Source organism: Lithobates pipiens, unplaced genomic scaffold (assembly GCF_037356315.1).
Source record: "Lithobates pipiens isolate NorthernLeopardFrog02 unplaced genomic scaffold, aLitPip1_a1.2 Scaffold_19, whole genome shotgun sequence".
Taxonomy (NCBI): Eukaryota; Metazoa; Chordata; class Amphibia; order Anura; family Ranidae; genus Lithobates; species Lithobates pipiens.
The window spans coordinates 589,644,526-589,668,066 of NW_027507764.1; the positions used below are offsets into that span (position 1 = coordinate 589,644,526).

Genomic DNA, 23,541 nt, shown 5'->3' on the forward strand with positions numbered 1-23,541 from the left:
AGGGGATAGTCAGAGACTGCAGACATGATACAGGAGATGATCAGAGACTGCAGACATGATACAGGAGACGGTCAGAGACTGCGGACATGATACAGGAGACAGTCAGAGACTGCGGACATGATACAGGAGATGATCAGAGACTGCGGACATGATACAGGGGATAGTCAGAGACTGCAGACATGATACAGGAGACGGTCAGAGACTGCGGAGATGATATATGAGACAGTCAGAGACTGCGGACATGATACAGGAGACGGTCAGAGACTGCGGACATGATACAGGAGACGGTCAGAGACTGCGGACATGATTTTTGGGTGTGGGGTCATCAGCTTAGAGTATGATTAATATTTATTGGTTGTTTTTTTTTTTGTAATTATGTGTTTATAACATTTTGCTACACCATTGGGACACTGCTTACTTAGTGGTCCCTCTGGTTTTAATGTATTTATGTGTATCTTTTGTTCTGTATTTGTTAATAAAATATTCATGTTTTTGATTTGTGTGTGGTGTTGGTGGTCACTTATAATCCCATTTATATAGGGGGATTTTTTTTTGTTCAAAATGTATTAGGGATGAGACCACCACACTAGAATCTTTTGATCCACTGAGAGCCCCCTTCCCTCTTTCGCATGATACAGGAGACGGTCAGAGACTGCGGACATGATCAGATCCTGTGGACATGAAACAGAAGATGTCAGAGACTGTGGACATGATACAGGAGATGGTCAGAGACTGTGGACATGATACAAGAGACAATCAGAGACTACAGACATGATACAGGAGACAATCAGAGACTACAGACATGATACAGGAGATGGTCAGACACTGCGGACATGACAAAGGAGACCGTCAGAGACTGTGGACATGAAACAGGAGACAATCAGAGACTGCGGACATGATACAGGCGACGGTCAGAGACTGCAGACATCATCAGAGACTGCAGACATGATACAGGAGATGGTTACAGGCTGTGGACATGGTCAGGGGCTGCGGATATGGTCAGGGGCTGCGGATAAGGTCAGGGGCTGCGGACATGGTCAGGGGCTGCGGGGCTGCAGGGCTGCGGACATGGTCAGGGGCTGCGGGGCTGCGGGGCTGCAGGGCTGCGGACATGGTCAGGGGTTGCTGTCGTTTTCCATGCCCAGAGCTCTGTCAGTCAGTGATGCGGGCAGATCCACAGATCACTTTCCTTTAGCAGGGCTGATCAAAGTGGTGTAGTGGTTAGCACTCTCACCTAGCAGTAAGAAGGGTTGCTGGTTCAATTCCCAACCACAACTCTACCTGCCTGGAGTTTGCATGTTCTCCCTGTGCCTGCGCGGGCTCACTCCAGTTTCCTCCCACATGCCAAAGACATGCTGGTAGGTTAATTGTCTTCTGTCCAAAAATTGGCCCCTAGTATATGAATGTGAGTTGGGGACCTTGAATTGTGGGCTCTGTGAGGGTGGGGACCAATGTGAGTGTGCTATGTATGTGTGGAGCACTGCGTAAAATTGACGGCGCTATCTGGGTACCTTAAATAAATAGGGATAATTGTAGACACACACCCACACTCGCTCTGGATGGACTGGTGTCTTTATTCATTCTTACTAACTATAGTACAGCAGAGGGATCTGTATTCTGTTTTGATTGTATTGTGTTTTTAGATTTTGCAACATTGTACCCATGATGAACACAGTAAAATATTGTTACTTGGTAATTCAGTTTTCTTTTTATTTTGCTCAGTCATCATACAAAGTTCCCAGAACTGGTCAAAGTTATGACACCATGAGAAGTGGGGGGAGGGGATGAGTCATAAATAACTAGGAAAAGTGTACGAAAAAGACATCTCTATCACAAAAACGTAGGTGGATGGATATGACACAGATCACGGACAAGATGATAGAATCAGAAAAATTCTGAACAATATTGAGGTCATCATATGATGATTTGTATTGTTATTATTATTAGTATTGTCATTGTTATGACTAATAGTATTGTTGTTGTTATTATTATTATCATTGCTATTATTATTGTTAATATTGCTATTATAAGTATTATTAATGATATTGTTAGTATTATTGATATTATTATTATTATGATTATTAATAATATGCAAATATTAATAATTATTATTGTTATTTTTATCATTACTATTATTATTGTTACTATTTTTATTATCAATATCAGAATACATTACTCTGGGGGAAAAAAAAATAGTGTGCCTTCATTCACACAGACATGCAGTAAAAAATAGGCAATTGATCTTTATTTTTACTGCAGCCCCCCTTGACCACCCACCTAAATTGTGCAATGGCGGTCAGAGGGGGAGGACTTACTGGTGGTCAGAGGGGGAGGACTTACTGGCGGTCAGAGGGGGTAGGACTTACTGGTGGTCAGAGGGGGTAGGACTTACTGGTGGTCAGAGGAGGTAGGACTTACTGGTGGTCAGACGGGGTAGGACTAACTGGTGGTCAGAGAGGGTAGGACTTACTGCTGGTCGGAGGAGGTAGAACTTACTGGCGGGCCGAGGGGGTAGGACTTACTGCCGATCAGAGGGGGTAGGACTTACTGGTGGTCAGAAGGGGTAGGACTTACTGCAGGTCCAAGGGGGTAGGACTTACTGGTGGTCAGAGGGGGTAGGACTTACTGGCGGTCTGAGTGGATAGGACTTACTGGTGGTCAGAGGGGGTAGGACTTACTTGTGGTCAGAGGGGGTAGGACTTACTGGCGGTCCGAGGGGGTAGGACTTATTTCCGGTCCGAGGGGGTAGGAGTTACTGCCGGTCCGAGGGGGTAGGACTTACTGGTGGTCAGAGAGGGTAGGACTTACTGCCGGTCGGAGGGGGTAGGTCTTACTGCCGGTCGGAGGGGGTAGGACTTACTGCCGGTCGGAGGGGGTAGGACTTACTGGCGGTCCGAGGGGGTAGGGCTTACTGCCGGTCGGAGGGGGTAGGACTTACTGCCGGTCCGAGGGGGTAGGACTTACTGCCGGTCGGAGGGGGTAGGACTTACTGGCGGTCCGAGGGGGTAGGGCTTACTGCCGGTCCGAGTGGGTAGGACTTACTGGTGGTCAGAGGAGGTAGGACTTATTTCCGGTCCGAGGGGGTAGGACTTACTGCCGGTCCGAGGGGGTAGGACTTACTGGTGGTCAGAGGGGGTAGGACTTACTGGTGCGGCCATGATGCTTTGCTTCATTATACAGCATGACGTTGTGTTTGGCACGCAGTGCCACCACCATGCAAGTGAATGAAAATCATAAGAAAGGACCTGGAGATTGAAGACGGGAGAAGGATCACCAGATAATTGGGGCACCAGGATAAGGAATAGCAAGGCTGGGCATATACAGGTCTTAGTTAAGATTAGTACATGGAAATTATATATTCAATCTCTTTTAATGATTTGCAGACACTTTAACATAAAAGGGGATACTGCCAGAGGGGGCAGTTCAGTCATTTACAGACTTCAGCTCTTTACATTTAAAATAGAAGGAGGGATGCTTAATGGGGACTTGCACTAAAATTGATATATAACCCCTATTTTAGCCCCTCCCCTTACATGACCCTTAGCATGCAAAATGTAAAATTGTTGCAAACAACAAAATGGCTCTAAAAATGAAAAAAATAAAATACATAGACTTACCAGAGACCACCAGCACATGGCCTCTTCATCCATTCACTGATATCACTCAACCTTCCCGCCGCTCCCTAGGAAACCTAACCGTGTCCCACAAGATTTGGGATCCTCTGGCTTCCTGGGAGTCTGCGGTGACATCATCAGTGCCTTGGTGAAGAGCAGGGCTGGACTGGGACAAAAATTTAGCCTTGGACTTCATCCAGACCAGCCCACTTACATTTCGAGTGTCCCATTAGCACTCCCTTACAATAGAGTGTCCCATCAGAACCCCTTACATCAGAGTGTCCCATCACCAGCCCCCTTACATCAGAGTGTCCCATCAGCACCCCCTTACATCAGAGTGTCCCATCAGCACCCCCTTACATCAGAGTGTCCCATCAGCACCCCCTTACATCAGAGTGTCCCATCAGCACCCCCTATCAGAGTGTCCCATCACCAGCCTCCTTACATAAGAGTGTCCCATCAGCACCCCCTTACATCAGAGTGTCCCATCAGCACCCCCTATCAGAGTGTCCCATCACCAGCCTCCTTACATAAGAGTGTCCCATCAGCACCCCCCTACATCAGAGTGTCCCATTACCAGCCCCCTTACATCAGAGTGGCCCACTGAGCCATCGGCCCACCAGGAAACTCCTGGTAGTCCCAATGGCCAGTACATGCCTGGTGAAGGGGCCAGGAGCCGGGGTCTTTGGTAAGTTATCTTTTTCATTACCAACATGGCTACTGGTACCTATTTACTCTACCTATGACATCATACCCCCAAACCATCAGCTGATATCATCATGACTGAATTCAGATAAGAGCTTGGATATTATACAGCCCGCCTTAGATAACAGTTAAAGAATAAGTCTAAGCATTGGCATGTTGTACATAGTTACATGGTTCCAGCTCAGACCAATGTACTGTATCTATGTATATACCATATCTGGGGGGGGGAACCCCTCAAAAAGCTGGAAAGCACAGTATACACATTGCTACTGCATCCACTATTCCAGCCATCTCCACTAGCTTCCAGGTCACCTGAGTAGAGCACCCCCTGGTGAACTTTATTCTATTGTACCCAATAACACACACAGCCAGGCACATGGCATTTCCTGCATTCTTCCACTGGCTCCAAAGAACAGTCTGGGGGTTTCTGTTTGGGGGTTTTATTGAGAACAATGGTCTGGGATAGGGGGAAGGAACATGAGATACCCCAGAAAACGGTAGAACGGAATAACCAGAGGACTCCATGACTTTATGGCTGCACAGTTCGAAAATGAAAGTCCCACAAGATCTCTAAAGATCCATAGAAAGTACAGACCGGCAACTCGACAGCTTCTCTGTAGAAAGCTTCTATGGAGAAGCTGTTGAGTTTCTGGCCTGTACTTTCTATGGATCTTTTGTGAGCTTAATTAGCCAGAGCACCGACTACTCTACAAACCAACTATACTATATAGTGGTAGATCTTGGGTAAGTTTTTCGCTTCCCACAAGATCTCCATGCTGACAGTGACCTGTACCCCATTCCAGAGTTCTTCCTAGTGAGGGGGATGTAGACTCACACCACCATAGGACAGCTGAACTCTTTCCCACCAACTTCCTCCTGGCTCTTTCCTGTGAGCTCCTCGCGACTCAACTTGATCCTTGGACTCATACTTGCGAATAGGTTCCCCTAGCTAAACCTAGCTGGACCTCCGTATCTTCCAAATGGATTCTTTTAGAAATCTGTCCCGGGGTAGACCCCCCCCCCCCTGCACAGGGGTCTCCTCCAGCAGGACTGGGCCCATGTCCCAAGCGATTTATGAACTCTCTCACCATCTTCTGGGCACACCTCCCCTGGGATTGGCTGGAGTTCCCTAAATATTCAAACTGCATGCTCTCTTCTTCCTCCCACTACAATTCTAGAATCCTCTAGAGGGCAGGGAAAAGCAACAGAGCAGCAGCCTGTGAAACAGCGAGCAGCCCTAATTAACCTCTTCCTGACCGCGCTATAGCTGAATAGATGGTTACGGCATGGTTGCACATTTCCGGGAGGGCATCTATTGATGTCTTCTACCGTGATCACACTTCCTGCTTGCCCCCCCCCCCCCCCCCTTGAGGCACATATCAGCAGGGATCTGTGATCAGTGTAAAGAGCCAATCACTGTGGATCTTTACCATGTGAGAAGCTGGGTCCAATCACAGATGACCACAGTGTAAACAGGATTTGCCAGTTATCCTCAGTTCGCTCCTCATGCTGACAGCGCAGAGGAGAGGTGAGCCGGTAAGTGGCAATCCACACGGGACATTCACACTGAGCGCACTGGTAATCAGTGCAGCCCCGACAGTACCCACCAGTGCTGCCTGTCAGTGCCTATCAATGATGCCTATCAGTGCGCTCGGTATGGGACACCAAAGCAACTGGAGATCACTGTAGTAGCGGCGTAGCAGTGGTGCCTACTCCAGTGACTTCCAGCTTCTAGGGCAGGCATTCTCAACCAGGGTTCCATGGAACTCTGGGGTTCCTCCAACCCTAACCCTGATCCTCCAACCCTAACCCTCCAACCCTAACCCTGATCCTCTAACCCTAATCCTCCAACCCTAACCCTGATCCTCTAACCTTAACCCTGATCCTCTAACCCTAACCCTGATCCTCCAACCCTAACCCTCCAACCCTAACCCTGATCCTCCAACCCTAACCCTCCAACCCTAACCATGATCCTCCAACCCTAACCCTCCAACCCTAACCCTGACCCTCCAACCCTAACCCTGATCCTCTAACCCTAACCCTGATCCTCCAACCCTCCAACCCTAACCCTCTAACCCTAACCCCGATCCTCCAACCCTAACCCTCCAACCCTAACCCTGATCCTCCAACCCTGATCCTCCAACCCTAACCCTGATCCTCCAACCCTAACCCTCATCCTCTAACCCTAACCCTGATCCTCCAACCCTCCAACCCTAACCCTGTAACCCTAACCCCGATCCTCCAACCCTAACCCTCCAACCCTAACCCTGATCCTCCAACCATGATCCTCCAACCCTAACCCTGATCCTCCAACCCTAACCCTCATCCTCTAACCCTAACCCTCCAACCCTAATCCTCCAACCCTAACCCTCCAACCCTAACCCTGATCCTCCAACCCTAACCCTGATCCTCTAACCCTAACCCTAACCCTGATCCTCTAACCCTAACCCTCCAACCCTAACCCTGATCCTCCAACCCTAACCCTGATCCTCTAACCCTAACCCTCCAACCCTAACCCTGCCAGGGGTTCCTTGAGCTGTGGCTGATGAACCACCTATTTGATGATGCCTACAGAGTTCGAGGTTCAGCACCACTTGGCAAAGCCAAATATCTTTTTAGCTGTCTTTTAACGGGGGCATTCTAAACCCAACTTTAAGGGGGACATTCTTCCTATTGACCACTAATATAAGGAGCATTGTTCCTATTGAGCCCTGATGATTTGGTTTTAGTAAGGGTTCCTCGAGACATGAAAATTATTTTTAGGGTTCCACTAGGATTAGAAGGTTGAGAAAGCCTGTTCTAGGGGCATTGGCCAGGTATGGTATGTATATAATGTAGTTATAATTGCCCGAGATGGAAAAATGTAGCTATGTATAACATGCCGATGCCTGTAATTAGTTGAGTCGAGGTCATACAGTCTTCTATATATAGTAGATAATGAGCTGAGTTCATACAGCCCCCATTCTATAGTAGATAATGAGCAGAGTTCATACAGCCCCCATTCTATAGTAGATAATGAGCTGAGATGTGTAAATCACTGTGGGAGGAAGGAATTTAAAGCTACAGTTGTCAGAAATAAATTTTCAGTTTTTCGTAGACGTGTGTATGGAAGGTTGCTCTTTCCTCCAATGAGTGGTAGCAACAGTCCGTTTTTGGCCAAGAGATGGATGAAGCCACAATGTGGCCCTGCCCACTGAACTCCACCAATAACCGAAGTATATGATTTGGGTGCACTTTAGTTATCTCCCCGTTTACTATCTGGGAAAAATGTCAATGATACAACTCAGGCAAAGAAGCCTTCCCAAGATGTCCCCATGGAACAGCCTCCGTTCTTGGCTCTCTGATCGGCGATCCGCCCCGTCATCCTGATGGTCATCGTGGAACTCTATCACTGTGTCTGGCAGGTCATAGTAATCATCCTCATCCTCCGGGGACGTTTCGTCCTCCTCCTCAGGAACCACCCGCTTTTCTGTAATGATGACGGTGCGCTCACGAGAAAGCCCTCTCTGGTTGCCGCTCTCTCTTTCTGAAGACTTTGCCACAGGTCCTCCATCTTTGTTGTTCTAGTCACAACGGAACACAAGAGAAAATATTTGTCAATGTGATCGGAATGGGGTCACTCCACCCCAAAACTGATATTTGTGGCTTCTAGAGAGTTGAAACCCCCCCCCCCCGGCAGTATATTATATCTCTTGGGGGGGGCTACCTAATCCTTAATTTGGATCCTATCGCTGTATATTTGTTGGTGATCCAAAATCAGATTGTTTTGTGTGTAGTGCATTTTATTTCTGTCCAATCACTGTTGAGATTAAGGCCGCGTACACACGGGCGGACTGTCTGCCCAACTTAGTCCGCCGAAACACATTTCAGCGGACAATCCGCTCGTGTGTGGGCTTCAGCGGACTTTTTCAGCGGACAGTCTGGCGAACAAAGTCTTACGGAATTTCCGTAAGATTGTCCGTCCAAACTTGGTTTGAGCGGACAGTCCGCCCGTGTGTGTGCCAGTCCGCTGTACTTTCGAAATGAGCGGACTTTTCCCGCCCGGAGAAAAGTCTGCTCATTTTGAGCGCGTCTCCAGGTAGGCGGGGCATGCGACGGAGACGTCGCGGGCCCCGCCGACTGGTATGGACTTAAAAGGGAACCCCAACGCCGAAAAAAATCGGCGTGGGGGTGCCCCCCAAGTCCACAACAGACCCTTGTCCGAGCACGCTACCCGGCCGGCCAGGAAAGGGGGGCGAGCGAGCGCCCCCCCCTCCCGAGCCGTACCAGGCCGCGTGCCCTCAACATGGGGGGGTGCCTTGGGGAAGGGGGTGCCGCGCGGCCCCCCACCCCAAAGCACCTTGTCCCCATGTTGATGAGGACAAGGGCCTCTTCCCGACAACCCTGGCCGTTGGTTGTCGGGGTCTGCGGGCGGGGGGCTTATCGGAACCCTACGTGAATGAGTATGGGGTACAATGTACCCCTACCCATTCACCTGTGAAAAAAAGTACCAAAAAAACACAACACAGGGTTAAAATATTTTATTGCACAGCTCCGGGGGTCTTCCGTCTTCGGGGGTCTTCTCGCCGGACTCCTCCGCTATCTTCTTGTAGCTCTTTTGCTAGCGGAGGAGTCCGGCTTTCTTCCTCCCTGCCGCCGGCCTCTTCTCCCGACTTCGGGGGTCTTGTCCCCCTCTTCGGTTCTTCTGCCGGGCCACCGCGCCTTCTTATAGCTCTTTTACAGGCGGTGGCCCGGTCTTTTGTCGCCGCTGTCGCCGCCGCCTTCCGTTCTTCTTCTTCTTCTTCTCCTTCTTCTCCAGGAGATGTTGCCTCGACGATCTCTCCGGCCGGAATGCCAGAGCCGCGCTGCGCGGCCACTTATATAGTGACAATGGGGCGGTGTCACATGGTATATGTCACATGGGTTGGTGTCGCATGGTGACCCCGCCCCCTTATGATGTCATAGTCCCCATGTGACATCAACCCATGTGACCAACCCATGTGACATATACCATGTGACACCGCCCCATTGTCACTATATAAGTGGCCGCGCAGCGCGGCTCTGGCATTCCGGCCGGAGAGATCGTTGAGGCAACATCTCCTGGAGAAGAAGGAGAAGAAGAAGAACGGAAGGCGGCGGCGACAGCGGCAACAAAAGACCGGGCCACCGCCTGTAAAAGAGCTATAAGAAGGCACGGTGGCCCGGCAGAAGAACCGAAGAGGGGGACAAGACCCCCGAAGTCGGGAGAAGAGGCCAGCGGCGGGGAGGAAGAAAGCCGGACTCCTCCGCTAGCAAAAGAGCTACAAGAAGATAGCGGAGGAGTCCGGCGAGAAGACCCCCGAAGACGGAAGACCCCCGGAGCTGTGCAATAAAATATTTTAACCCTGTGTTGTGTTTTTTTTGGTACTTTTTTTCACAGGTGAATGGGTAGGGGTACATTGTACCCCATACTCATTCACATAGGGTGGGGGGCCGGTATCCGGGGGCCCCCTTATTAAAGGGGGCTCCCGGATTCCGATAAGCCCCCCGCCCGCAGACCCCGACAACCAACGGCCAGGGTTGTCGGGAAGAGGCCCTTGTCCTCATCAACATGGGTACAAGGTGCTTTGGGGTGGGGGGGGGCCGCGCGGCCCCCCCTTCCCCAAGGCACCCCCCATGTTGAGGGCACGCGGCCTGGTACGGCTCGGGAGGGGGGGCGCTCGCTCGCCCCCCTTTCCTGGCCGGCCGGGTAGCATGCTCGGACAAGGGCCTGTTGTGGACTTGGGGGGCACCCCCACACCGATTTTTTTCGGCGTTGGGGTTCCCCTTTAAGTCCATTCCAGGCGGCGGGGCCAGCGACGTCTCCTTCGCGGGCCCCGCCTACCTGGAGACGCGCTCGAAATGAGCGGTCTTTTCTCCGTGTGTGTGGGCGAGTCCGTTCATTTCAAAAGTAGAGCGGATTGTATGGCAGACTTAGTCCGCCGTATTAGTCCGCTCAAAAAGTGCCGTGTGTGGGCAAGTCCGTTCATTCAAATTTTGAACGGACTGTCTGTCGGATTGTCTGACGAACTTAGTTGGGCAGACAATCCGCCCGTGTGTACGCGGCCTTACAGTGCCTTGAAAAAGTATTCACACCCCTTGAATCTTTCCACATTTTGTCATGTTATAACCAAAAACGTATTTTATTGGGATTTTATGTGATAGACCAGTGATGGGGAACCTTGGCACCCCAGATGTTTTGGAACTACATTTCCCATGATGCTCAGGCACTCTGCAGTGTAGTTGAGCATCATGGGAAACGTAGTTCCAAAACATCTGGGGTGCCAAGCTTCGCCATCACCGTGATAGACCAACACAAAGTGGCACATAATTGTGAAGTGGAAGGAAAATGATAAATGATACAAATAAATATGTGAAAAGTGTGTGGGGGAGGGGGGCAATTGTATGGCGCCCCCCGGAGTCAATACTTTGTAGAACCCCCTTTCTCTACATGTCTTTTTGGGGATGTCTCTACCAGCTTTGCACATCTAGAGAGGACATTTCTGCCCATTCTTCTTCTTTGTAAAATATCTCAAGCTCTGTCAGATTGGATGGAGAGCGTCTGTGATCAGCAATTTTCAAGTCTTGCCACAGATGCTCAATTGGATTTAGGTCTGGACTGTGACTGGGCCATTCTAACACATGAATATGCTTTGATCGAAACTATTCCATTGTAGCTCTGGCTGGATGTTTCGGGTCGTTGTCCTGCTGGAAGGTGAACCTCCGCCCCGGTCTCAAGTCTTTTGCAGACTCTAACAGGTTTTCTTCTAATGCCACGTACACACGATCAGAAATTCCATCCAGAAAAGACAGATGAGAGCTTTTCATCGGAAAATGCGACCGTGTGTACGGTCCATCGGAATTTAGCTGTCCGAATTTCCGCCAGCCAAAAATTGATAGCATGTTCTCAATTTTCCCAACGGAAAAACTTTCTATCGGAAATTCCGATTGTGTGTATGCAATTCCGACACGCCAAAAATCATGCATGCTCAGATTCAACTACGAGACGCAAGCTATTGGCTACTGGCTATTGAACTTCCTTTTTCTAGTCCCGTTGTACGTGTTGTACGACACTGCGTTATAAACGATCGGAATTTGGTGTGACCGTGGCATAAGATTGTCCTGTATTTGTCTCCATCCATCTTCCCATCAACTCTGACCAGCTTCCCTGTCCCTGCTGAAGAAAAGCACCCCCACCACATGATGCTGCCACCACCATGTCTCACAGTGGGGATGGTGTGTTCAGGGGGATGGGCAGTGTTAGTTTTCCCCACACATAGCATTTTACTTTTAGGCCAAAACGTTAAATTTTGGTCTCATCTGACCAGATCCCCTCCTTCCACATGTTTGCTGTGTCCCCCGCATGGCTTCTCACAAACTACAAACAGGACTTCTTATGACTTTCTTTCTCCAATGTCTTTCTTCTTGTCACTCTTCCATAAAGGGCAGATTTGTGGAGAGACGACTAATAGTTGTCCTGTGGACAGATTCTCCCCCCTGGGCTGTGGAAAATGTGGAAACTTTCACGGGGTATGAATACTTATTCAAGGCACTGTGCGCAGCTTTGCCTGGCAGTGCAGGGGACCTGATTTTTCTCTACTGCAGTTTCATTTTCATTGACAGGTCTTGTCCCTCCCCCAGTCTGTGAGTGGACAGTGAATGGAAAAGCATCAGACTGATGAGCTCTTCTCTCTGTCACTCTGCTCCCTCCTCTCATCATCATGCTCTTTGCCCTGCTGATGGGCTCCTAGTATTGTTTTTTCCCTCTGCTTTCTTGAATTTGGCTGTAGAGACTCTACACAGTAGTGATTCCACTGTGATGCCAAGCACCAAGCAAAGTGGTTGGTTGACGTATTTGTGTGCAATTTTCATATGTTGTTGCACCTCCCACACACAGCAGCTAATTTTTTTTCAAACAAGCATAAAATCACCCCTAACCCTCCAACCCTAACCCTGATCCTCCAACCCTAACAATGATCCTCTAACGCAAACTCTCTAATCCTAATTTTAACTCGATAACCCTAACACTAATCTTAACCCTCCAAACCTAACTGTAACCTTAACTCCATCCTTAACCTTCCAACCTAACTCTAATGATAACCCTTACTCTAACCCTTTAGCCCTAACTTCAACCTTAACGCTAACTCTAACCTTAATTCTAACCTTAACCCTAACTATAACCTCAACTCTACAACCCTAACTCTAACACTAACTCTAACTTTAACCCCCTAACTCTAGCCCTCTAACATTAACTCAAACCTTAACCCTCCAACCCTAACTCTAACCCTAGCCCTAACTCTAACCTTAACTCCCAACCCTATCACTAACCTTAACCCTCCAACCGTAACTCTAACCCTTTAACCCTAGACTTTAGCCTTAACCCTCCAGTCCTAACTATAACCCCAACTATAACCCTAACCCTATAACTCTAACCTTAACCCTCCATCCCTAACTCCACCCTTAACCCTAAAACCCTATCTCTAACACTCTAACCCTAACTTTAACCATTTAACTCTAACCTAAACCCAACTGTAACCTTTGAAACCTTAACTCTAACCCTAACCCTCTAATCTTAACCCCTCAACCCTAACCCTCTAGTCCTAACTCTAACCCTAACCCTCTAACCTTAACTCAAACCCTTCAACTCTAACCCTGACCCTCTAGCCTTAACTCTAACCCTCTAACCCTAATGTTAATCCTAACTCTAACCCTAACTCTAACCATAACCCTCTATCCCTAACTCTAACCCCAACCCTCTAACCTTAACTCTAAACCTTAACCCTTCAACCCTAACACTAACCTTAACCCTCCAGCCCTAACTATAACCCTAACTCTAACCTTAGACCTAAAACTCTAACCCTAACCCTATAACTCTAACCTTAACCCTCCATCCCAAACTCTACCCTTAATCCTTTAACCTTAACTCTAACCTTAACCCTATAACTCTAACCTTAGCCCTCCATCCCTAACTCTACCTTTAACCCTAAAACCCTAAATCTAACACTCAAATTCTAACTCTAACTTTAACCCTCTAACCTAACCCCAACTGTAACCTTAACTTTGAAACCTTAACTCTAACCCTAACCCTCTAACCTTAACCCTTCAATCCTAACCCTCTAGTCTAAACTCTAACACCAACCCTCTAACCTTAACTCAAACCCTTCAACTCTAACCTTAACCCTCTAAGCCAGGGGTGTCCAAACTTTTTTCAAAGAGGGCCAGATTCGATGAAGTGAACATGTGTGAGGGCCGACCATTTTGCCTGACATTCTTTGAACCATTAAAATTCGGTCATTCGAGCACTCATACCTGGCCCAACAAAAATTCTCGTGCCTTTGTCGCGCTCGTTTGCCTGACACACAGACGAATGCTCTGTTATTTGGGGGTACCGTTAAGTCTTAATGGTACCCCACACATTGGAAACATGGGGTGCTTTTGGTGCAGCGCAATTAAAAAAAAAAAAAAAAGCTCTGGGACTTCTTTCCCTGCATTTTTGTGGGTATGGAAGCCCATTGAAATGCATGGGCTGCCCTACACACAGCATGCAGCCATGCAGATGTGAACCAAGGGCTTATTGGAGGGGCAGTAAAACTACATGGTTAAGCTGTTTTTACCACCCCCAACTTCTCCCCCTTTAGCTGCAGAGGGAGCAGCTGGGGGTGTACACATGCTGTGGCTGCAGCTGGAGGTATGCTCAGGGTGAATGGGCCTGCACTGCAACTACCCCGCAACTGTGTAGACTGCACAGTTGCGGTATAGTGATGCTACATTTACGGGCTTAAAACAGGTGGTGAGGAGGCAACATAATGCCTCTTTACCACCTTTCAAATGCCTCTGAAAAGCGATCTGTATATGGATTGCTTTTCAGAGGAGCAGCAATCCTGGCTGCTATCACACACACAAGCACCACAAAAGCAGTTCTGATGGTACAAGAATGGGGGGGGGGGGGTCTGGATTAAAAGTAACACACATGCATACACATACACACAGACATACACACATACAGACACATGCATACACATGCATATACTTACATACATACAGACACATGCACACACACACATACATACAGACAGACATACACGCACATACACGCACATACAGACATACACACACACACACACACACACACACACATACATGCACACAGATACATACAGACACACATGCTGCACACACATACAAACACACATACATGCACACACATACAGACAGACATACACGCACATACATACAGACACACATGCACATACGCATACATACAGACATACATGGACACACACATGCAATCATACATGCACAGACACACACACACATGCACATACAGACACACATACACACACACACACATACATACATACATACATACAGACAGACATGCACACACACACACATACATACATACATACATACAGACAGACATGCACACACACACACATATAGACACACATGCACACACATACATACAGACATGCACACACATGCACAGACACACATACATACAGACACACATACATACAGACACACATGCACACACACACATACACACATACATACATACATACATACATACATACATACAGACACACATGCACACACATGCATACAGACAGACATGCACACACATACATACATACAGACATGCACACACATACATACATACAGACATGCACACACACACACATACAGACAGACATGCACTCACACACACATACAGACACACATGCACATACATACAGACAGACATGCACACATATACATACAGACACACATGCACACATACAGACACACATGTACACACATACATACATACAGACACACATGCACACACACACACACATACACATAAATAAAGCCTTTTTAAAACGAATCTAGCTTGTAGTACAGTACCTTTCCATTCCATTTCCTCATTCAGCCGGGTACTGCACTGTAGGGGGAAGCAGAGAGCACAGCACACTCCTCTGCACTTTACTTTCACTTTTGAAGCCGACGGAGCTTCACACAGTGCCGGGGATCGGCTCATTTGACAGCCCTGATCCCGCAGCACACCAGGCGGGCCGTTCAAAACCGGACTGCGGGCCGCGATTGGCCCGCGGGCCGGACTTTGGACATGCCTGCTCTAAGCTTAACTCAAACCCTTCAACTCTAACCCTGACCCTCTAAACCATGGGTCTTCAAACTATGGCCCTCCAGTTGTTCAGAAACTACAATGCCCATCATGCCTAGGCATGTCTGTGAATGTCAATGTTTTACAATGCCTCATGGGATGCGTAGTTCCGCAACATCTGGAGGGCCGTAGTTTGAGGATCCCTGCTCTAAACCTAACCCTCTAACCTTAACTCAAACCCTTCAACTCTAACCTTAACCCTCTAACCTTAACTCAAACCCTTCAACGCTAACCCTAACCCTCTAACCTTAACTCAAATCCTTCAACTCTAACCCTAACCGTCTAACCTTAACTCAAACCCTTCAACTCTAACCCTGACCCTCTAAACCTAACCCTCTAATCTTAACTCAAACCCTTCAACTCTAACCCTAACCCTCTAACCTTAACTCAAACCCTTCAACTCTAACCCTAATCCTCTAATCCTAACGTTAATCTTAACTCTGACCCTAACTCTAACCCTAACACTAACCTTAACTCTAACCTTAACCCTCTAACCCTAATGCTAATCCTAACTCGAACCCTAACCCTTTAAACTTAACTCTAACTATAACCCTCTAACTTTAAATATAAACCTTAACCCTTCAACCCTAACCCTTTAACCCCTAACTCTAATCTTAACCCTAAAACTCTAACCCTATAACTATAACCTTAACCCTCCATCCCTAACTCTACCCTTAATCCTAAAACCCTAACTCTAACACTCTAACCCTAACTCTAACCTTAACCCTCTACCTGTAACCTAATCCCAACTCTAACCTTAACTTTGAAACCTTAACCCTCTAACCTTAACCCTTCAACCCTAACCCTCTAGTCCTAACTCTAACCCTAACCCTCTATCCTTAACTCAAACCCTTCAACTCTAACCCTGACCCTCTAACCCTAATGCTAACCCTAACTCTAACACTAACCGTTTAACCCTAGCCCTAACTCTAACACTATCTCTCTACCACTAACCCTAACAAAGTCTCCCAGTGTCTTCATTCCTGTGGATCTTCTCCATGTGGGACACACTTACCCCGTCTGGTATGGTCGTACAGATGACTGTGAAGTGATTTTCCTTCATCGAAGCCTTGCAGCTTTTCTCCACCTACATGGAAATAAAATGGAAAACTGATAATATTGGTAAATTAAAGGGCTGTATATTAAACTTATTTTCGGATTAAACTATTAATTACTATCAAGGTTTGTTTGAAAATTGGAGAAAAAGAAAGGGGATTTTTGCGGTGCTAAAGTACTTGAGGTAAAGCAGTAAAGAAAATGAATATATAAAACAAACTAGTTTTATGATCAAATATTAAAATTGAGCACATTTGCAATTGTTGCATAAATACAAAATGAAAAAATGAAAAAAACAGCTTGTTAATTTCATTGCCACATTAAGCCCCCTTAAGGTTCTGGATGTGGCAATGAAATTAACAAGCTGTTTTTTTTTTCATATTGAATGTATTAATAAGCCTGGTTAATTATATTAATTGTAATTTTGTTTCTGTTACTATTTGTTACTAGCTTGCATATCCCCTGAGGAAGCTATTGCGAAACATGTCGGGATAGATGACTGCAAGCATTTTCACCTCCCCCCCATTATGTGGACCTGGTTCTTCTTGTCATTTTGTATTTATGCAACAATTGCAAATGTGCTACAATTTTATATTTGATCATAAAACTAGTTTGTTTTATGTATTAATTTTCTTTACTGCTTTACCTCAAGTACTTTAGCACCGCAAAAATCCCCTTTCTTTTTCTCCAATTTTCAAACAAATTTCTAATTGCGATGAGGTGCTGTTTGTATTGGGTGTTGATGGAGGTTAGAGTCAAAAATCTAAAATACTATCAAGGTTTGTTAAAGGGTCAGTCCACCCACATATAATATTTCAGTTTTTGTTGGATGCGGAAGGTTTATCCTGTTTTTGATCCGCCCCGCAATACAAAATGATCCGCCCCGCAATACAATATGATCCGCCCACAATACAATATGATCCGCCCCGCAATGCAATATGATCCGCCCCGCAATACAATATGATCCGCCCCGCAATACAAAATGATCCGCCCCGCAATACAAAATGATCCGCCCCGCAATACAATATGATCCGCCCGCAATACAATATGATCCGCCCGCAATACAATATGATCCGCCCCGCAATACAATATGATCCGCCCCGCAATACAATATCATCCGCCCAGCAATGCAATATGATCCGCCCGCAATACAATATGATCCGCCCCGCAATGCAATATGATCCGCCCCGCAATACAATATGATCCGCCCTGCAATACAATATAATCCGCCCCGCAATACAAAATGATCCGCCCCGCAGTACAAAATTATCCGCCCCGCAATACAAAATGATCCGCCCCGCAATACAAAATGATCTGCCCCGCAATACAATATGATCCGCCCCGCAATACAAAATGATCCGCCCCCGCAATACAATATGATCCGCCCCGAAATACAATATGATCCGCCCCGCAATACAAAATGATCCGCCCCGCAATACAAAATGATCCGCCCCGCAATACAATATGATCCGCCCGCAATACAATATGATCCGCCCCGCAATGCAATATGATCCGCCCCGCAATGCAATATGATCCGCCCCGCAATACAATATGATCCGCCCCGCAATACAATATGACCCCCCCTCAATACAATATGATCCGCCCCGCAATACAAAATGATCCGCCCCGCAATACAATATGATCCGCCCCACAATACAAAATGATCCGCCCCGCAATACAATATGATCCGCCCCGCAATGCAATATGATCCGCCCCGCAATACAATATGATCCGCCCCGCAATACAATATGATCCGCCCCGCAATACAATATGATCCGCCCCTCAATACAATATGATCCGCCCCGCAATACAATATGATCCGCCCCGCAATACAATATGATCCGCCCCGCAATGCATTGTGTCACGATGTACTGTATGTGTGTATTACTGCGTTTTACAGAATAGAAGTGCAGCAAGAGTATCTGAATGAACCCAAAGGACCCCTTCATACTTATGCAGGACAAAGTTACAATGTATAGTTTGTTCACTGGGGGAGGGGAGACTTAGGAAATGCTTCCTCCTGCCTGCAGCAGACCGATGACATTATTTCGGCCTCGGCAAAGTCGCTGACTGGAGAATGGAGATCAATGACGGCTTTGTAATGATAAAAGGGGGGGGATCATTTATTTAAAGTGGAGAGAGGGAAGGTGAAGGCATTGCTGTTCATGGCGGGGCGCACTCATCACACTTACCCCTCCGGCTTTATATTCACATCTCTCAGTCGTCTTATATTCAGATTTTTGACAAACCGTCTCCTTGATGGTGAATTTCACCTCGTTTGGTCCTCCAGGCTCCTGTATGGAACAGAGTCATATCCTCAGTGTAAGATCAGATAGGGGGCCAGAGGATTGTATACAGTGCAGGAAGCTAAAGAGGACCTGTCATTTCTACATTTCATTTACAAAAAAAAAAGGACTTTAATCTGATTTCTAAAACGAATGTTGTTGTTCCTATTAAACATTTAATACTTTTAATGGTCTTTGGAAATGAGATGAGTGATGTTTGCTCATTACATACACATTCTATACAGGATTACTCCCCGTACCACCTCAGTGACAGTCCACAGGCAGCTCAGACAGTAGAGAGTCATTGAAAGTTGTGGAAATGTCACTTACCCTGTTTCCCTGAAAATAGCGTGATTTTCGGTGATAAGCCCTACCCCCCCAAATAAGCCCTAGTTAAAGTCCTTGTAGGTCTTATTTTCATGGCAGGGCTTATTTTCGGGGGAACAGGGTAGGGCTTAATGGGAAGGGGGGGTAGGGCTTATATTGCAGCCATCACCGACAATCACGCTAGGTCTTATTTTCGGGGGAAACAGGGTGGCACCAAATCCTATGAAAGCCGAATCTTGCTGCTTTCGTTTTCATCTCTTTTTTCATGTTTTTTTTTTCTTTTCACCTGGTTATCCTGTCTCCTCGCAGTGAGCGTTGTCACCATAGGACAAGGAGTGTGTTACTGACAGGATCACCAGGTGAAAATAAAGGAAAAACAGTGTGAAAAAAATTAAAACAAAATCAATAAATAAACAATTAAGAAAAATGTAATATATATATATATATATATATATATATATATATATATATATATACACACACACAAATAAATAATTAAAATGAATATATAAATAAATAAATATATATATATATATATATATATATATATATATATATATATATATATATATATATATATATATATATATATATAAAACATTTATATACGGTATATATATTTAGTCAAATAACTTAAAAAAGTGTAGGGAAGAAATATTAATAAATTAAAACTTTAAATCATTAATAAAATAAATCAATACCTAAGTAACAAACATGAATAAAAAAAAATATATATATATATAAATTATATATATATATATATATATATATATATATATACACACACACACAAATAAATAAATAAAAAGTATGTAAAAAAATAATAATAAATAAAATAATTAATAAAGTAAATAAATAATTAAAATTAATATATATATATATATATATATATATATATATATATATATATATATATATAACATTTATATACGGTATATATATTTAGTCAAATAACTTTAAAAAGTGTAGGGAAGAAATATTAATAAATTAAAACTTTAAATCATTAATAAAATAAATCAATACATAAGTAACAATCATGAATAAAAAAAATAAAAAAATATATATATATATATATATATATATATATATACACAGAATATATACACACAAATAAATAAATAAAAAGTATGTAAAAAAAATAATAATAAATAAAATAATTAATAAATTAAATAAATAATTAAAATGAATATATACATATATATATATATATATATATATATAATTTATATACGGTATATATATATTTAGTCAAATAACTTAAAAAAGTGTAGGGAAGAAATATTAATAAATTAAAACTTTAAATCATTAATAAAATAAATCAATACATAAGTAACAAACATGAATAAAAAAAAAATATATATATATATATATATATATATATATATATATATATATATATATATATATATGTAGGAAGGCCAGTATGGTGGCCTGAATTTATGGGAGGAGCCCGGAGGGTATTTAACCAGCCCGCTCGCCTGTGGTCTTTGTCGGTTTCCGGTGCGCGGCACTACGTCACTAGGCCGACGGCTCGTGTTTCGTTTCCATTCGGACAAAACGTCTCTCTCGTGGTTTTCTTTCCCGTTCGTTTGTACAACGTCGCCGGCTCTGTACAACGTCGCCAGCTCGACTGCCGCAGGTAAGGGTCTCGATTGACCTTCCTGTACTATTTTTAGTGTCGTTAAAACCTGAAATATGGAATCGTTCGTTATGATACCGGTTGTTATCACTCAATACGCTCCAATTTCGCAGCGCCCTTCATTTCACGGGCGTCATTTCGGTAGATATTGCTGGTAGGAAAAACTGCACTGTTTTAGTACTTGTTATATAGTCTCGTTACCGTGTTCCACAGTCAAAATCGTTGCCAGTCGTGTCTCACGGCACAACGACTCGTACCTCTGCCATAGCTGGCTCACGTAGGTCATTTCATCATTTCACTCATTTCTGTCACGCACGGCGCTCCGATTCGAAACCAGTCGCATCCGCTAAATGCGCCGTTTCGTTCTGGTGTGCCCCTACTTGCTCGGCCTCATTTCGGTACATGCTCCAGAGCCCGCTCGTCGTTAAAACGACCCGGGTCTCTGTCATGGGAGTCATTTCACCTCACCTATTACGTTCGAATCGAAACCAGTCGCTTTTCTCAAAACGCGCAGGTTCGATCGACGTGTCCCAGTTGCGTTGGCCTCATTTCGGTACATGCTCTAGAGCCCGGTCGTTGACGGTCGCAGGTTGCGTCCTCTCCGATTCGTAGCTCTATCATGGGAAACATTTCATTGTCACATAGTACGTTCAGTTCGAATCCGGTCGCATCCCCGTGCATCGATTCGTCCGGACGGCCCCAGGTATTTTTCGGCCTCATTTCAGTACATGCTCCAGAGTCCCGTTCGTTGTCAGTCGCAATCGCGGCACCACCGGTTCGGGCCTTTGTCATGGCAAACTTTTGTCACTCATTTCACTGTCACCTACCGCGCTCTGATTTGAATCAATTCGCATCTATGATGCACCGATTCGTTCCGATGTGCCCCAGTTGTTACGGCCTCATTTCAGTACATGCTCCAGAGTCATGATTCATTGTTGGTTGCAGGTTTCGGTTCGCTGATTCATGTCTCTGTCATGGGAAATCAGTTCACTGTTACGTATCACGCTTCCGATACGAATCCAGTCGCATCGTGCGCTAATTCGTCTCGGCGCGTCCCAGGTATTTCAGCCACATTTCAGTACATGCTCCAGAGCGTACATGGTTAACGGTCAGTCGCAACAGCAGCATGATTGATTCGTGCCTCTGTCATGGCAATCAAAATAATTTCGCCGCCACGTACCGCACTCCGTTTCGAATCCGGTTGCATACGTTATGCACCGATTCGTTACGGTGTGCCCCGGTGCTTTAACCTAATTTCAGTGCATACTCCAGGATCCAGTTCCTCATCAGTCGCAGTCGCGGCACGATCGACTTATGCCTCTGTCATAAACACATATTTCATTAATTTGACCGTCATATACCGTGCCCCGATTCGAGTCAGTCGCCCGTGAGGCACCGATTTGTTCCGGTGTGCTCCAATTGTTTTGTTCCGAATTGGCTCGGTCGCATTTCGTTACATGCTCCACAGTTCATCTCATCACTTTTCGTCTGAAACGTCGGTTATCGCAATCAGCCTATGTCACAGCAAACATTTCACTCATTCACTGCGCACTCTTGTCACTTGAGTCTAATCCACTCATACCAACAATACATTGGTTGCACCCGTCATGTCAGCATTACAGGTATCGTTCGCATGTTGCCTGTCATTCCTCCAAGTCCGACACTCACTATAGATCGATCCTTCGTGCTTCGAATTTCAGCCAAGGGTCTCGATTCGTTCGTTAAACCTTCACCTCACTACTACTCCCCCTGATAGTCGCACAATCCAATGCATCTTGGTTTCCTTTCATACATCTTACGATCGGTTCCTATCAGGATTGTTACATATAGATACAAAGATTCGTGTCAGTTTCATTTTCATACACGCTACAACCCGTTTCAATTCCAGTCGCCCCAGCGGCAAATTGATTCGCACCGGGTTCATCCCGTACTCTCCACAGTCTCTTATATATTAGATTAAATTCATACACTCTAAAACGGATTTTGTCAGATTAATTTCATGCGATCGGCTCATATAAGATTCGGTTTGTTCGACCGATTCATATCGGATTCATTCCATACACATCCAAGAAACAACTTCTTGCAAATCACTGCTAGCATGCACCCAAGCATACGCTCCCTGCAATCATTGCAAACATGTTCCAGGCACAGACTTCTTGTAGTCGTTGCAAGCGCGCGTTCAAGCATGGACGTCTTGCAATCGTTGCAAACACGCATCCAAGCATAGACTTCGTGCAATCGTTGCAAGCACGCATCCAAGCATAGACTTCTTGCAATCGTTGCAAGCACGTATCCAAGCATAGACTTCTTGCAATCGTTGCAAGCACGCATCCAAGTATAGACTTCTTGCAATCATTGCAAGCACGCATCCTAGCATAGACTTCTTGCAATCGTTGCAAGCACGCATACAAGCATAGACTTCTTGCAATCGTTGCAAACACGCATACAAGCATAGACTTCTTGCAATCGTTGCAAGCACGCATTCGAGCATAGACCTCTTGCAATCATGGCAAACACGCATTCAAGCATAGACTTCTTGCAATCGTTGCAAGCACGCATTCGAGCATGGACCTCTTGCAATCATTGCAAACACTCATTCAAGCATAGAACTCTTGCAATCATTGCAAGCAGATGTCCAGGCACAAGCTTATTGCAATCATTGCTAGCAGGCAGTTCTGACTAGCTCAATAGATTGCTTTAGGAAAGCCTGGATACTTTCCTAAATGTACATTATATAACGGGGTACTTATG

The 23,541-nt window shown here is 45.6% G+C and overlaps 1 protein-coding gene across 1 annotated transcript in view; it reads right to left on the reverse strand.

Moving 5' to 3' along the window:
- Window positions 1–1,680: 1,680 nt before the first annotated feature.
- Window positions 1,681–23,541, reverse strand: part of LOC143997764 (uncharacterized) — a 34,150-nt gene continuing 12,289 nt past the window's right edge. The window contains exons 2-4 of the mRNA XM_077493553.1: window positions 18,732–18,833; window positions 16,499–16,570; window positions 1,681–7,882 (exon numbers count right to left, since the gene is read on the reverse strand). Of these exons, the coding sequence (XP_077349679.1) occupies window positions 7,574–7,882; window positions 16,499–16,570; window positions 18,732–18,833 (483 nt within the window). The 3' untranslated portion in view covers window positions 1,681–7,573. The remainder of the gene's footprint in view (window positions 7,883–16,498; window positions 16,571–18,731; window positions 18,834–23,541) is intronic.